Below are 17,966 nucleotides of genomic sequence, written 5' to 3'. Positions count from 1 at the left end.
CTCTTTTTAAGAAACTAGAACTTATAAATACTTAGAAAGGCAGTTGGCAATATATGCTAGAGCAGAAAGGCTCCAGCATATTAGTGATATAAGAAATTTTAAAGTGCAATCATGATATTGAAGAATGAAATAACTGAAATTGAGCATGTCTATCTATCTTAAGTTATTATATACTATAATTAACAAAGTTGCGGATAAATCTGACTGCATAGTTTCTAAAAAAAAAAAAAAAAAAAAAAGCACATTCTATTTAATTATTTATTTAAAAAAAAAAGATACAAATAACAGATCTGCAGAAAAATTGAAAGAAATATAATATGGCTATAAAGATGACATCAAAACTCAATTTCCACCAACATTATCTGTTAAGACTAAAAATGTAAGCAAATGAAGAGAAATAAATTCTCCAAAGATATTACACTTCTCTTTTAAAAAGTTCTCTAACAGACAGCAAAGACAATCAATGAATAAATACAAGCATCTTTTGACATTTGTGGCTAATTCAATATTGTGTGTGATGGGTTGTTGGTGGATCACAGAAAAAAAGACTAGAATGAAAAAACTAATACATGGCAACAGCTAGTCTACCCTGTTTTTGTTTTCACTTAACAAATGACACTATATTAAAGGATAACTAAAGTACACAAAAAGTGTAGCCATGGAAGAAACTAAACATTTCAACACTACAATTTCTGACATATAGACGTGGAAGACAGTATGTCACAGAACCAGCACATAAAGCTTAATTTGTCCCTCCACAAAATATATTTGTTTCATAAGAATAATGAGTATCTGGCATAAGGATATATCTACACATATAATAATTGATTACACAAAGTATTGATTATTTCACAATGTGATACTAAGGTTCCAAAGTGGAGGAGGGAAAAAAATTTGACAAAGTTTGCTTTTTATTTATATAACATACTTTCGAAGATTAAGATTAAGCTGTTTTTAGAAATTCACTCAATTTCAACACAATGATGAGAAATGGAGTTGATACTGATTTAATAAATATTTCAGCATGTAATAAAATATCTAGATAATACTGAAGTAAAACATAATATTCCAGGCAGGCTTGAATTAAGACAGAAATAAGTTAGACTATAACTATCTTGAGGAATAAGAGATGTATAATATGATATGGAGTACTGCATATATCCAAGTAATAAAGGCCATATGCATTCCCCCTACAGCTGTAATAAAGTATGCCTTATCCAGATTTGTTATCTAATAAAAATGTACCTTTTCATTATCTGGTGAATTAACCATACAGATGTTTATCAAAACTAAATTATTTCTTAAGTCAGATAAGAAGATCTAAAATTTTATTTTTAAGGAAAAGTGACAAACGAAGCAAATATTTACTTTTGAAGAAATATACACGAACTATCAAGTAGCACAAACTCTGTGTCAAAAATAAAATAAAATAAAATAGACACTTAGAAATTAACTCCAAAATTGTTACATTTTGGAAATTTTCCATAGTCTGGGTTCTAAGATTATCTATATAACAAATAAATGCAGATATGTTCAAAATATTTCGTTAAAGTGAGACCACATATTTGCACTGCAAAACTTACATAACTTACATGAATACTCTGCATTTACATCTGTGTAAAAAAACACAGCCCTAAACAATTTACACAAAAGAACATTTACATACAGAAACAAACCACAAATTGTTGTTTCAGGTTTTCACATAGGCTAGTCTGAAATTTGATATTACCAAGATTACTTGGAGCAAAATATCTCAACAATGGCTGTTTGCTTTGCTTACAGTTTCTCACATTTAATTACCTTCTTCCAAGTGTGTCCATGTAAACTTTCTAGATGAAGAGTTCTTGTAGAACCAGTAAAATCAATCACAGTTATTGGTGAGCTTTATATTACTTAGGACAAATATAATCATGTCATATATTGCATAATTGCACGTAATGCATAAAGGAGTTCAGCTTGCATCCTTGCTTCAAACATCATGAGATTCACATGAACCTGAAATGAAAAATAGTGAAGATCAGTTTCATAAGTATATAAAAAGATTGTTCATAATATTTAAAATGTCTATGAAATAAAATCTTGATCTACCTAGCAAATGGCATTGCATCTAATTTATCCAAGTCCAATAATCCCAAGGTTTCTCAATGAATTATACTGCCATTCCATATTTTCTGTTAATGCATCCCTTAATGATTTTTATATATATATCCAATATTTTAAATTATAAAAAATAATTATTTATCTATTTATTCAATGATAGTATATATATATATATATAGTAGTGAGCTGTGAATATTTTAACAATGAGCTCGCAGTTTTTCCAACTTTCTACCAATTAAATGTGATCGGTCACGGAAGTGACGTCATCCACTGCTTCCACTAGAAGTGCTTCCCACGTTCGCACTACTAGTAGTGTGATTAGAGCGTGTGATGCATTTTTCATGACCGGGATGATATCTCGAGTCAGGGGCAGATTTAGGGGGTGGTCAGATGCAGCTTATTATACCATTAACGATGCGTATAAGTGAATGTGTAAAATGTTCCTAGGTCTATCTAAAAAAAAAAAAAAAACCTTAAACCTGGTCGTCATGCCTCGCCTTACGTGATAACTGGATACGACAGTGTCTGGAGTTCTAACTTTTTAGGATTTTGAATAGTATGAAGTCACAAACATACTTCCTGAAGTTACTACTGTAGTAAGTATGATTGCAACAATACAATTTTTGTCAACAATTTCTTTTTTCGTTACATTCCATTTTTAGGTGCCCCTAACAGCTGCATATGTTTGTTTGTTTGTTATTTGGTTTTTAGGAGCATTAGCAACTAAGGCCATATTGCTCCGGGATATGCGGTGGTCATTCCCTGACCTTTCCGCATCCTCCGTATTTGGTGGTGACGGGCTTGAACCCCAGTCTAATCAAGAAGCGTGTGCTACGCACTGCTGCTCCTTCCCACCTGGCTACGGAGGTGCCAGCTGCATATGTTGCTTCAACTACAAGATCAGTACATCAATCTGTGATATTTTACAGAGATATTTAGATACGTTGCACTCAAGTATACATCTTACTTCGGTTATCATAAATCCATTGTATCTTGTCCTTCCAGAAATTATGAAAATCTGTGAATGATCAATAAAATATTTACAATAAAAAAGCTCTTATTTTGTAATCGATATATACAAATCAAAATAAGATGTTTCGCATAAGCCATCTACCATGTCTCTTTTTTTAACAACTTGGGAAATATGGATACATTTTTTTCATGATAAAATTTTAATATTGCGAATAAAAAATAACATGAAATATTTCCCATATCACAAATAACATAAAAACTATCACAAAACATTCCACAATATAAAAATAAATATTACATAAGAAACAAACTTTCTAGAAAAAGTACACAAAAAAAAAAGAAAATGACAGATTACACGAAAAAAATTATTTCACAAACATTCAAGAAAAATTTATTCTAAAAGTTGCCATATAAAATTTACTACTTTATTAATATTTGTTGTTGATCTACTGCTTTGCTCAATAGCTGAGCGATGATTACAGAGGAATGATTTTTTACGTAACGGATCAAATTGAAGCAATGGTTTTCCATTTAGATGTATGGTCATCATAATCTGCAACGTGTTTAATTGTCACAATATTATTTCATTATGCTGAAAGCTCACTCAGCTTCAGCACTGCTAATCGTAATGGTTTCAAAGATATTTTCTGGCTTTCTTAATTGAAAAGGGAATTTCACTAATTTTAAAGATAAACTGTCTTCGACAAAATCATTAATTTTTATTTCATATTTTATCAGAAAATTTAAATTTCTTATTCGGTTTTCACCGTATTGTAACCGAGACGAAGGTTTTTTCACATTCACGATTTTGGGTAGCATATTTAAAATTTCTTTCAATAGTATCGTTATTTTCTTTATTTAATTTAAAATCACCCTGTTGCATTAATAACTTATCCTTTAAGGATAAAACAATGCATTCAATAACTTGTCACGAGGTAATTTTTTTACTTTCGATTTTGATTCCTTCAAATTCTTTCCACTTCAACATACTCAATTTTTGCTTCATAATTTCTGAAGGAAATTAAATTTCAAATTAGCAATAGCATTGATAGTTCGAATAATTAATTTATCTGCTTTTGTCATTGTGATTCTGTAAAGCTTCTTGGAAGCTAAGTGAGCTCCTGCAGGATGTTGATCATTAGTGCTAAATGGTTAAGAAATTCAAAATTTAAATGTCAATTTAATAATCCCGAATATTTAACTTCTGATTCAAAATGTTTGCATAAAGCCTCCGACCCACAATTGCCATCTGCCAGCTACAAGCTGCTCACATCATGGCCCGAACATACGACCGATCTTTATAGTTTCCACATCAAGTTATCCTTAATTCGTGCTAGTTTTTTGGAGATTGGTGATAGTTTTTTTTTTTTTTTTAATTATTGCCTGCATGCCATTATATTTTAGAACATTTTGTACACAGTGAAAAGCTCAACAAAGTTTCAAAATCTGCCAACATTTCATCTTCATAAAGTTTATATAATATCTTAGTTGCTTCAATCCCCCGCCCCTCTACGTTGCTACTCTCACTAGTTCTTTGATTACAGCCCTGCTCGCCCCACTGTAGTTTCGGCTCTGCATACTCAATAATTGCATCCAGGATTTCATTTGTAAAATAAATGATCATCTCAACAATGGGCTCACAAATTTTTAAAAAAAAAATAACATTGGGCCCATGTGAGCCTACTATAGCTCACCACTGTGTGTATATAAAACAATTTTCTGAAAAGATATTGGGTGTACCCCATTATATTATTTTTCTACACAATGTCCACTAAATACATTTGAGATATCTGTTTATAATACTGATGACACAAATATTTAACATATAAATAATAAAAATCTTTAGATAATTTAATTTTTCAACAAAGCCAAATTTTGTATCTAAAACATTCAACATTAAAAAGGAAGTTGGGCACCTGATCCCATCACTGTTTTAGCTACACTTAGAGATGCCGCTGTCACAGGAACTGGCACAACATAAATTTGCTTTCTGGAGTAAATTTATTTATTTTGCCACAATAAAGTTCGGAAAGATCATTTTGAATTACCCTGTATGTAAGCATCACAAGCATTAAACTCACTATAAAATAATGCATCAATGTTTAATGCATCATAAGCATTAAACTCAGTATAAAATTTGGCCTTTTATCTTTCATACCAACCCCCCCCCCTTTGACAACACTGTATATCAACGAGTATGGTAACTATATTATTGAAACTTTCTCATTAATATGCTATATATATTTATTCCTCGTATATGAGGAGGACATCAAAGTCCCTATTTTTTCTCCAATAACGTGATCATAAGGAGCTGTAACTTGGAAATTCATTAGTGTGTGTGTGTGTGGTTTCTCCCTACCACACTCCCATTAGCATCAGGGAACTGCACATGCAGGTTAATCTGTGCATCAATGCAGTATTGTTTAGTATACACAGTATTATTTGCAATTGGACATTACTGAATGTATTTATGTATCTATGCCAATAGGGATGTGAGCAGTAATTCACTTTCACTGGGTGGGGGGAGGGGGGTGTAAAACTTAAGTGGTATCAAGTTTTGCAATGGTTGTAAAAACAGGGATCATTTGGAGTGTGCCTCCATCCAAATCACCCAAACATGTTAAAAAGTATCAATGTACTCCATTGTTAATATTATGTCAAATAAATATTTGCCACTAATTACTGTCTTGTGTCATTTCTGCTTCTTGTGCCTCTGCTACTACTTTCCCGTGACGTTTCCGGTTATGGGTTCCTATGCGATTCACATTCCTTTAGATGTCACCTACCTCCCCTAAACGTTTGTACCAAATTTTTGAGACACCCTGTAGAACACTTTCTTTTAAGTACGATAAATGTTTTGGCAGAAAACAAAGCAAAGAAAGAATCACTGCTAGTTTGAGCAAATATGACAGGAAGTCCTACAAGAATACATTTACCTACAAGAATACCGGACAATCCTAATCATACAGCCAATACGCTTGATCTTTTTCTCACAAACAACCCTTCTAAGTACACGGTCGAAGTGAGTGGTCTTTAGGCACCTCATCTCACAACTTGGTGATTGTCTCTTTTCTAATGGAGCCTTTATCTCGTGGCTATTCCCAACCTCGCGTTGTTTGGCATTAGAAAATGAAAAATGGGATTAACCTTCGAGATTTCTTTTCTTCTTTTTCTTGGTCGGATTACTGTTTCAAAACTCCCGATGTCAATATTTGCTCAGATCGTGTCAATGAAATTATTCTTGCAGGAATGGAATCCTTTATCCCACACTCCACTTTAAAATCTCGTCCTTTATCTAAACCTTGGTTTTCCAATAAATGTGCTAAGGCTGTTCAAGAGAAGAATGTTGCATATCGTAATTGGCTTGTTTCTAATTCTTCAGTGTCATTTTCTGCCTACACCAAAGCTCGCAACAATTGTAAAGCAGTTACTAATCAGTCCAAACTAGAGTTTGAACAGGCTAAGAGTAGAAAACTTGCTTCTTGCCCTAATGGTAGCCGAGCATTCTGGTTTCTTGCCAAAGCTATTGGCCGCAACTTTTGCCCATCTCTGCTCCCACCTCTGTCCAAACCAGATGGTTCTGTTGTCACTTCAGCCAAGGATAAAGCTGACCTGCTAGCATCCCATTTTTCTTCCAGTTCATGTATTAATGATCTTGGTAAACACCTCCCACCACACTCCATTCAATGCCTCCTGTGGTCTTCCGTCAAAAGGATATCAGAAGGATTTTGATGAATCTTGATGCTAAGAAAACTCCAGGTCCCGATGGTATTTCTCCACTTGTTGTCAAAACCTGTGCTCCTGAACTTACTCCTATTCTTTGCCGCCTTTTTTAACTTTCTTATTCCAAAGGTGTTTTTCCTTCTGCTTGGAAATTTGCTCATATCCAGCCAGTTCCTAAAAAGGGTGACAAATCCCTCCCATCCAATTATCGTCCCATTGCAATTACTTCTACTCTTTCTAAAGTAATGGAGAAATCAATTAACTGCCAACTCTTAAACTACCTAGAAACCTTCCGTCTGATCAACGATCGCCAGTATGGATTCCGTCAGTGCCGATCCACTGGTGATATTCTGGCTTATGTTACTCATTTATGGACTAATTCAATGGAAAGGTTCGGCGAAACACAAGTAGTTGCTCTTGACATCTCAAAGGCTTTTGATCGTGTTTGGCATAAAGGTCTTCTAAACAAGCTTCCATCTTATGGTTTGCCAACTGTTTTTAGTAATTGGTTATCCAGTTTTCTCTCTGATCGCTCACTGAGGGTGATGGTAGATGGCTCTCTGTCTTCTAACTTCTCCACTAATACCAGTGTCCCCCAAGGTTCAGTTCTTTCCCCCACTCTTTTCCTCTTGTATATTAATGACCTTCTTCCATTGACTCGAAATCCTATCCTAGTTTTGCCGATGACAGCAAATTGCATTCCACTTTCCATTTTGAGAAACCTTGTCCTGCTCAATCAGCTTCAACTTCTTGAAAATCTGCTACCGATTCCTTAAATGCCGATCTTCAAGTAATTCTCCAGTGGGGCAAAGACAGCTTAGTTGATTTCAACCCTTCTAAAACTCAGTCTTGTCTTGTCTTATATCTCGCAAAAAGGATTCTTCTGCTCCTATGCTTATCTTTAGTGACACTCCGATTTCTAGGTAAAATGATATATCTCTTTTGGGGATTACCCTGACTTCTAATCTCTCTTGGCACAAGCACGTTACAAACATTGCTTCCTCTGCATCTAAAAACTTGGTTTTTCTCTTTCGCTCTCGGCGTTACTTTTCTTCCAAACAGCTGCTCACTCTGTATAAATCGCAAATCCGCCCTGCCATGGAATATTGTTCCCACATCTGGGGTGGTGCCCCCAAAACCTCTCTCAGGCTTCTTGATTCCATTCAGAAGAGGGCAGTTAGGTTAATTAATGATTCATCTCTAACAGAGTCTCTCCACTCGCTTTCTCATAGACGTACTGTTTCTGCTGCATGCCTCTTCTACAGATACTTTCATGGGCAATGTTCTTCTGAATTGGCTTCTATAATTCCCGCTCTCTCTTTCAAAACAGTCCGAACACGTGCCGCCACCAGCCAACATCCATTTACTGTCCAACTTCAAACCCCACAGAACCAACTTTTCATCTTCCTCATTTATTCATTCAACTGCCGTTTTCTGGAACAACCTTCCTTCATACGTATTTCCTGAAAATTACAATCTACAGAAGTTCAAGTCCAATGTCAACAAATATCTTCTTTCGTCCTCTCAACCTCCCACCCAAGCACGGTACTAAGTACTATAGGTTCTAATACCTCTCGTGTTTGGGGTTCACATGAAAAAAAAAAAAAAAAAAGTAAAAAATTAACACTTTTAGTCATCGGAAGATCAAAAAACCCAAGATGTTTTAGAGGCACAAAATCTTTGGAAGTTGACTACACCTTTAATAAAAAAAGCATGGATGACAAGTGATATTATTAAGAATGGTTATTAAAACTGGACAATCGTATAACAAAAGAAAAAAGAAAAATCGTGTTGATAACTAACAACTGTCCAGCACATCCTGCCAGTATTTCTGCCAAACTTAAGTGTGAAGTTGTTGTTTTTACCACCAAATGTAACGTCTGAACTCCAGCCAATGGACTAAGGCATTATTAAAAATTTTAAATTTCATTATCGAAAGAGAATAATAATGAAGATTGTCAGTGCATTATCAGAAAATATAAACTTGGAGGTTACAATTAACCTTAGAGATTGCATCTCTGAACTGGCAAGAGTTTGGACAAACGATGTCACTGAATACACTATTCAAAATTGTTTTTCGAAAGCAGGATTTGCATTGAATACAGAAGTCAAACAACAACTGGACGAACAAGATGAACTGCCCCTTTCCCAACTTTATTAGAATCTTCCTTTTAGACTTTATTAGAATCATCTGGAAACATCGAAAATGAAATAACACTGGTTATGTTTATGTAGATCAAGATCTGACCACAACAGAACATCCAAATGAAGATGAAATACTGCTGAACAGTGTTAGATGCGACCATGATCACATAGAAATTAATGATGACGCTGAAGACGCATCAGAACAACCCATAGAAAAGCCAACTCGCAAAGAAATGATTCACGCTTTTCAAACGGTTCGTACGGGTCTACAGTTTTGTGAAAATGTTCCTGATAATGTTTTTAATGTTCTGAACAAATGTGAGTTTTTCTTTGAGAATCAAACATAATTGTACTGTGCAAACGAAAATTACAGCTTTTTTTTAATTTATGATACTTGTCAGCAAATATTGTGTAAACATAACTTAAATAAGTGTTTTTGAAATAAAATACATTAAAAATAAATGTAGATTCATTTTCATTTTCTAATTAGATAACAATTTCTAATAAAAAAGATATTCTCTGTATAATGAAATTTCTCTATAACGAATTTTTTCACTGGATTTATCGAATTCTTTATAGGGAAGTTCGACTGTATATGGAAATCAAAGTGCATGTTTGTTAAGGGTAGATAATGTATAAATAATCCGATTTAGCTACTATGAAGTAGTCAAAAAGAAACTAGATGCAAAAAAAAAAAAATAATAAAAAAATAATTTTTACATTATATAATTAAATTTCAGTAAAAATATTTGATACTTTTCCATATGGATGACTGCTGTACAGATAGGACTGGTATTGTTATTTCTGGCCCAAGGGCTACTAGGGCCATATTGAACCTATCAACGAGATGGAGGTCAGACAGTACAGATAGGAACAGTGGGCATTAAGGTAAGTTACTGCTATGGATAAAGGGATGAGTAAGTGGTAGAAGACTGCATGTTCACTGCTGAACAGCTACTCGTTTCATGAATAATTTTATGAGTGATCTCCTTCTCCATTCATGATTCAGTTTTGGGCTCCTTACTGTTATTAACATTTATTAACAATAGTGATGTTGGCATATCAAGTTTAATGTCTATGTTTACTGATGATAAAAAAGGTTTGGTAATTAGATTAATGACAGTAATCTTCTAATTTTTTTTTTATTTTTTTTTTGAAAGCCCCAAAGAAGAGAACCTATAGAACTTAGAACCTAAGTTCTAAGTTATATTAAAACCTATAGAACTTAGTACCATGCTTGGGTTGGAGGTTGAGAAGATGAAAAAAGATATTTGTTGACATTAGACTTGAACTTCTGTAGACTAATTTTCAGGAAATATGTATGAAGGAAGGTTGTTCCAGAAAACAGCAGTTGAATGAATAAACGAGGAAGATGAAAAGTTTGTTCTGTGAGTTTGAAGTTGGACAGTAAATGGATGTTGGCTGGTGGGGTGGCACATGTTTGGACTGTTTTGAAAGAGTGGGAATTATATAAGCCAATTCAGAAGAACAGTGCCCATGGAATTATCTGTAGAAAAGGCATGAAGCAGAAACAGTACGTCTATGAGACAGCGAGTGGAAAGACTGTTAAAGATGAGTCGTTAATTAACCTAACTGCCCTCTTCTGAATGGAATCAAGAAACCTGAGATAGGTTTTGGGGGCACTGCCCCAGATGTGGGCACAATATTCCATGGCAGGGCAAATTTGCTATTTGTACAGAGGGAACAGCTGCTTCAAAGAAAAGTAACAACGAGAGCCAAAGAGAAAACAAAACCAAGTTTTTTAGATGCAGAGGAAGCAATATTTGTAATGTGCTTGTGCCAAGAGAGATTAGAAGTCAGGGTAATCCCCAAAAGAGATATATCATTTTGCCTAGAAATCGGAGTGTCACTAAAGATAAGCATAGGAGCAGAAGAATCCTTTTTGTGAGATATAAGACAAGACTGAGTTTTAGAAGGGTTGAAATCAACTAAGTTGTCTTTGCCCCACTGGAGAATTACCTGAAGATCGGCATTTAAGGAACTGGTAGCAGATTTTCGAGAAGTTGAAGCTGATTGAGCAGGGCAAGGTTTCTCAAAATGGAAAGTGGAATGCAAGGTGCTATCATCAGCAAAACTATGGATAGGATTTCCAATCAACGGAAGAAGGTCATTAATATACAAGAGAAAAAGAGTGGGAGAAAGAACTGAACCTTGGGGGACACCAACATTAGTGAAAAAGTTAGACAGAGAGCCATCTACCATCACCATCAGAGAGAAAACTCGATAACCAATTACAAAAACAGATGAAAACCATAAGGTGGAAGCTTATTTAAAAGACCTTTATGCCAAACACGATCAAAAGCCTTTGAGATGTCAAAAGCAACTGCTTATGTTTCACCGAACTTTTCCTTTGAATTTGTCCATAAATGGGTAATATAAGCCAGAATATCAACCAGTGGATCGACACTGACAGAATCCATACTGGCAATCGTTGGTCAGATGGAAAGTTCGTAGGTAGTTTAAGAGTTGGCAGTTAATTGATTTCTCCATTATTTTAGAAAGAGTAGAAGTAATTGCAATGGGATGATAATTTGATGGGAGGGATTTGTCACCCTTTTTATGAATTGGCTGGATATGAGCAAATTTCCAAGCAGAAGGAAAAACACCTTTGGAATAAGAAAGTGAAAAAAGAAGGCAAAGAATAAGACTAAGTTCAGGAGCACAGGTTTTGAAAACAAGTGGAGAAATACCATTAGGACCTGGAGCTTTCTTAGTATCAAGATTCATCAAAATCCTTCTGACATCCTTTTGAGGGGAGACCACAGGAGGCATTGAATGGAGCGTGTTGGAAATGGTGGGAGGTGTTTTACCAAGTTCATTAATACACGAGTTGGAAGAAAAATGGGATGCTAGCAGATCAGCTTTATCCTTGGCTGAAGTGACAATAAAACCATCTGGTTCTGTTGTCACTGACAGAGGTGGGAGCAAAGATGGGCAAAAGTTGCAGCCAATAGTTTGGCAAGAGACCAGAATGCTCGGTTACCATTAGGGCAAGAAGCAAGTTTTCTACTCTTAGCCTGTTCAAACTAATTAATAACTGCTTTACAATTGTTGCGAGCTTTGGTGTAGGCAGAAAATGAAACTGAAGAATTGGAAAAAAGCCAATTACGACATGCAACATTCTTCTCTTGAACAACCTTAGCATATTTATTGGAAAACCAAGGTTTAGAAAAAGGACAAGATTTTAAAGTGGAGTGTGGAATAAAGGATTCCACTGACACAATCTGAGCAAATGTTTATATCAGAAGTTTTGAAACAGTAATCCAACCAAGGAAAAGAAATCTTGCATGTCATCCCATTTTGCATTCTTGTAATGCCAAACAACACTAGGTTGGGAATAGCCATGAGATAAAGGCTCCATTGGAGAACAGATAATCACCAAGTTGTGATCTGAAGTACTTAAAGGACCACTCACTTCGACCGTGAACTTAGAACTGTTTGTGAGAAAAAGATCAAGTGTATTAGCTGCATGGTTAGGACTGTCCAGTATTCTTGTAGGTAAATGAACAATCTGTGCAAGGTCATTAGTAATTGCAAAAGGCTCAGCATCTTGACCAGCTGGGTCAGTGTGACTAGAAAACGGAAGCCAGCTGGAGTTGTGAACATTAAAATCACCAATGAAAATTACCTCACTGTTAGGAAAGTTGGACTGGAGAAAGTAAAGTTGCAAAGAGAGGAAGTCAAAGAGCTCCAAGTGATTAGTGGAGTTGGGAGAACAGTAGACACAACAGATGATTTTCCAGAATGAGGTAGAGAGATTAAGTCAAAGAAGATCAAAAAAGAGGAGATTCCAAATTACCAAGTCTCTGAATATCGGAACGGACATATGCACAAGTACCACCTTTGAGGCGAAAGGAATCATACAGCGAATAATTTGAATCAAGAGATTCTGTCAGAAAAAGTACACGATGTTTGGCAGACTGCAAGTGGAAATCAACATCATTGAGATTAGAACTGAGACCATGTACATTTGTGAAATGAGCTAAAAAGTGTTTGGGAGGTTTAGATCTTTTCGCAGATAAGCTTACTCTAATAGTTTGACAAATCATGGTGTATTCAATAGTAAGAAAAAGTAAGGGGGGGGAACATACTGTATGAAGTAATGAATCTTTTGGATATGGCATATACATGTTAAGAACATATCCAGATCCTTGACATAACATGACCTCAACAATGGCCCCACATACACACTACTCGGACTCCCTCCAGTCACTATCTGGCAGAGTAGAGGTAGCAAGATTATAAACTAGCTGATCCGGAAGCCTCCTAAAGAGTTACCAATAGGTTCGGTCCAGTGTACTAACTATTGACATGTGGGACTTTTTCTGCAAGGACAGAAATGATTATCCTGTTGAATAAGGAAATCACTGGGCTGCATCTTGAATAGTGCACCCAAGTTTAGTAGTCTGTGGTCTATGCTAAATCACAAAAGAAAATGACTGCAATGTTAGGGAACTTATACTACAGAAAGCCAGCTTATGGAAAGTACATCAAAAATTTTCATATATTATCTGTTTAGTCATCTGAGTGATATAGGCAGCAGATAAAATAGTCCAAATGAGGTAAAGGCATTTGAGGAAGCTGATATTCACTGAGAAAGAGTTTAGGATGAAAATGAAACTCTTAAGTTTGCCATTTGTTTTTTTGCATATGTGCATAAATTCTATTTTTGAAAGATGAAATATAAAGACATGTTGAAGACAATGAAAAAATACTAACTTAAAACAGTGTAGTGTTTTAAGTTAGTATTTTATATACGATATATATACGAGGTGCTACCCAAAAGTTCCCAAAATGTATTTATAAAATAAATTAGACTCATCCTGGGTCTTATTCAGCATCGTCACCTTCGAAGTAGTCCCCTTGTGAATGTATACACTGATCCCAGGGCTTCTCCCATGATTTAAATGTATCCTGAAAGTCCTTCATCATAGTGTTCAACACTGCCTGTGATTCAGTTTGGATATCCTCCACACTGTCAAACCTTCGACCCTTTGGGCTTGATTTTCATTCTTGGGAAGAGAAAGTCACAGGAGGCAAAGTCTGAAATAATGGGTGGGGGTGATTGTCATGTTGTTGTATGCCAAAAACTGTACCACAGTGACTGATGTGGGAGCTGGTGCATTGTCATGATTCAGGACCCAGTTCTTTGTGTGTCAATTCCCTGGATATTTCCTCCTGACGGCTTCTGTTAACTGCCTCAGAATGTCACAGTAGAACTTTGTGTTGACGGTCTGGTGAGGAAGAATGAATTCCTTATGGATAAATGTCCAAAAAACAGATCAGCATGGACTCTGCATTACTCCTCACTTGTCAGGGTGAAGATGGGCTCTACCACTGGGATAATTGTTGCTTGGTTTCTGGGTCATACCCATACACCCAACTCTTGTCCCCAGTGATGATCGTAGAAAGGAAGTTTGATCACTTCTGGTCAGTTCTTAAAGATCTCCACTAACTTTCATGCAATGCTGCTTTTGGTCTTCTCTCAATATCCATGACATGAATTTGGGCACAATCCTTATGTTCAACTAGTCTGACAAAATCCGCTGACACGTACTGTATGTGCTACAATGCCATAAATGTCGTGGATGGTCTGCCTGCAGTCTTCATGGATCGCCACCCAAACTCTTGCAACATTTTCTGGGGTGGTGCTCGATGATGGATACCCAGAGCAATTGCCATCATCAACCAACATTCACCTGTTTTTAAAACTGTTTATCCAGTAGTAGGTCTGCATATGGCCTAAAGCTTGTTTTGACTTATTATGGGTTTCTGCTGCTGTATCATTAAGAAGGAAACAAAACTTGATGCAAGCACGTTGGTCTCTCACATCAGCCATTGCAATAATCACAAACTATGTGAAACACACACTGCAAAAGAACTGCACATAAATATTCAATGACTCTATCCGGCCCAACACTGCATGGCACACTGATTCACAAAGGATGCATGCAGTGTAACCTAGCACCACAAGTCCGTACTAGACAGTTTCCAAGCAGCATTCAAATTTTGGGAACATTTGGGTAGCACCTCATATATATAACACTATTTGGTTTCCATAAAATCAAAAGACTGCACTGCAAAGCTCCTAAACCATTAAGTCTAGTCCAGTGTGGTAACAAGCAGCTATTCTTCAGATAAACTTTAAGGCTATATCGTTGAAGTAAAAGATTTCACCACAAATCTTATTTATTATCATAAGATATCACTCATATTAAATATGAATTTAATTTTTTTTTTTTTTTTTTTTTTTTTATAGAATCCAAACATGATTATGGCCAACTTAATGTGGCCAACAATGTTGGCTTCCAGTATACAATCTAATACAGCTGCACCATATGATGAAAATTATCTACATAACGTTGCCTTAGGTTCAGGTTCATTATAAAGTTCAATTACTGAGATGGGCTTCCAATAGAATGCCTCCTAAAAGGAGGTGTGCATGCTTAGACTTTCTTTCAAGCAAGTCTTGATAATATATCATTAACATACTGAATGTAAATGTAATGCTTTTAGAAAAGCTAAATGAAGTAATAACTAACAATGGTATTTAGGTAAATAAAAAAGACAACTGTGCATAATGTACATCGTATTGTTTCCATAAATTTTATAGATTATAAAGGTCTCCATTTTACAGTTTTGTGAGTGAAATTTTAAAATTTCATGTTGATAAACTGTAATCTCAGGATGACACTAACTCAACACTAAACAGATGCTGAGACAATCTAACCCAATAAGGGTTAGATTGCCTCAGCACCTGATATAATATACCAGGTGTGGCTATTAAATAATGGGACTGCATGCACATGTGCGTGTGTGTGTGCGCGCACGCACGCACACACACACACACACACACACAGCCTTTACACACCAAGTGCCACTTGTGAAACAAAGACACAGCAATTGACCTTGGACCTTTCTCTAGTTGTCTACCAAGTCACATTCCAACACACTCATTTGTTTTGAAGTGAGAGATTTTCATTATCTTGTATTTTTTGCAGTTTGCCATTAAATTGGCAGATAAAACAATTGAACAATGAATCAGCCTCAAATTTTTAACAGAACTAAAGAAAATACCAACACTGAAAGTAATGAGTTAGTACTTAAAATTTATGGGGACAATACTATGTCCAGAGCTCATGTTTGAATGGCATAAAAGATTTTTAGAAGGAAGAGAAAATGTGAAAGATGACAAATGAACACACTAGCATTGCATGAACTGATGAAACTGTGGACCAGGTAAGGATATTGATAATCACAGTTTAAGCACTATAATTGGTTGAAATAGAACTCAATAAGGACAAAGAAACAATTAGCAAATTTTAACTGAAAATTTAGGCATGAGAAAAGTGTGCGCCAAGATTATGCCAAAAGTTCTGAATGAAGATCAAAGAACAAAAAGACAGTGTTCATGAAGATGTTTTGAAAAAATTGAAGATGATCCAGACTCTCTCTTAGTACTGTAATTACTTGCAATTAAAGTCAGTTATTCCAATACAACTCAGAAACTAAAAGACGGTCAATGCAATAGAATAAAAAACAATTCTACAGACAAAAAAAAAAGTCAAAATCAAAAATGAAAAACCATAAAAATGAAATCTGCCAATTAAACATACTACACTGAAGTTCTGACAAGGCTGTATGAAAAAATTTGAAGAGATCTGAATTGTGGAAGGCTCGTTGGATGCTCCATCAAGATGATGTTCCAACACATGTGCTCGTCTGTTCACCAGTTTCTGGCACAAACCCTACTTGTGACTTCTTTCTCTTCCCTGAACTGAAAATTGTGTACTTAAGATAAGGGAACCCATTTTCACTATAGTGAAGCCATTCAAGGGGGGAAAAAATGACCAAAGTGTTAAAACGGCTTACAGAAGATGACTTCCATAAATGTTTCTGAGTGTTGAAGAAACATACAGAACAGTGTGTGAAAATGCAAGGCAATTATTTTGAGGAGGATAATTTGTTAAGTATGAAATATTTGGTGTTTATTTTATTGCAACAGTCTCATTATTTAATAACCACACCTTGTAGAGAGAGAGAGAGAGAGAGAGACTTGGAACAGTTCTGTTTGTTACTTACAGATTTGAATACAGACTTTTCCATTTGACTGCAAGTGGATCTCAAAATAAGAAGTTAATGCCCAAAATTATCTTTGGCAGTCCTTTTAAGTGAAAACATGGCATATGTGTGCATTCAATATTTTCTATGGTTTAAAAATTAACTTTTATGTCTGTATATGTAAAATAAAATGCAACTTTAAATATTTTAGTAAGAATATATGTGAAATTACATGAAAAATGAGAAATTATTAAAAATAATCCATGGAATTGCTACATAATGTCTAAACACTGTATATTCTAAATGAAAACGTGGACTCAAGTCCCGTAGTGCAAGTCCCCAACTGAGTTGGGGACTTGCACTACTGCATGACACAATAGGACAGGGATGGGAAGTGCAGATTCAAGGGAAACTGAGTATGGGGAGAGGGAAAAGGAATTTAGCAAGGCCATTTTCACCATTAATAGAACATTTAATTCTTTGGCAATAAACAGAGTATTAATATCAACCACAAATGTTATACTAACCTTTTCCGAATGCCTGAACTCTCTCATAACACTGTCACAGTCTATTTTTGGTATCTGATCTGGGAAACAGCAAACAGTTTTGATGTAAGTTTTGAGATTTCTTTCAAGCAAGTCATTAACCTCTCTGTAATCATAATCATCATGTCGAATTCCATACAGGCAGTGGATGTAATTCCATATTCCTCTTCTGAACATGGTTGTATCTACATTACTTTTCCGGCCCATGCTGCAATTTAAGAAAAAGTTAGCTATATTGTATTTAATATCTACTTATATATCAGCAAGTTTCACTTTTATATTAATCTACAGTTTCAAACTTTCTTTGCAGAGTGTGGGGTAAGTAGGATTCCTGTTAATTTTAGAGAAATATAATAAATGTCTTCAAACTACTAAAATATACTTCTATATTTGCACAGC

The 17,966-nt window shown here is 35.3% G+C and overlaps 1 protein-coding gene across 1 annotated transcript in view; it reads right to left on the bottom strand.

The window, feature by feature from the left end:
- Window positions 1-319: 319 nt before the first annotated feature.
- The window catches only part of Sesn (Sestrin), a 123,735-nt gene continuing 106,088 nt past the window's right edge, over window positions 320-17,966 (bottom strand). The window contains exons 7-8 of the mRNA XM_090379006.1: window positions 17,550-17,775; window positions 320-1,995 (exon numbers count right to left, since the gene is read on the bottom strand). Of these exons, the coding sequence (XP_090235132.1) occupies window positions 1,909-1,995; window positions 17,550-17,775 (313 nt within the window). The 3' untranslated portion in view covers window positions 320-1,908. The remainder of the gene's footprint in view (window positions 1,996-17,549; window positions 17,776-17,966) is intronic.

Source organism: Mastigoproctus giganteus, chromosome 8, assembly GCF_048544385.1.
Source record: "Mastigoproctus giganteus isolate SK-2022 chromosome 8, ASM4854438v1, whole genome shotgun sequence".
NCBI classification, from domain to species: domain Eukaryota; kingdom Metazoa; phylum Arthropoda; class Arachnida; order Uropygi; family Thelyphonidae; genus Mastigoproctus; species Mastigoproctus giganteus.
The sequence above is the reverse complement of the archived record's forward strand: the minus strand, read 5'-3'. Positions and strand labels throughout refer to the sequence as shown.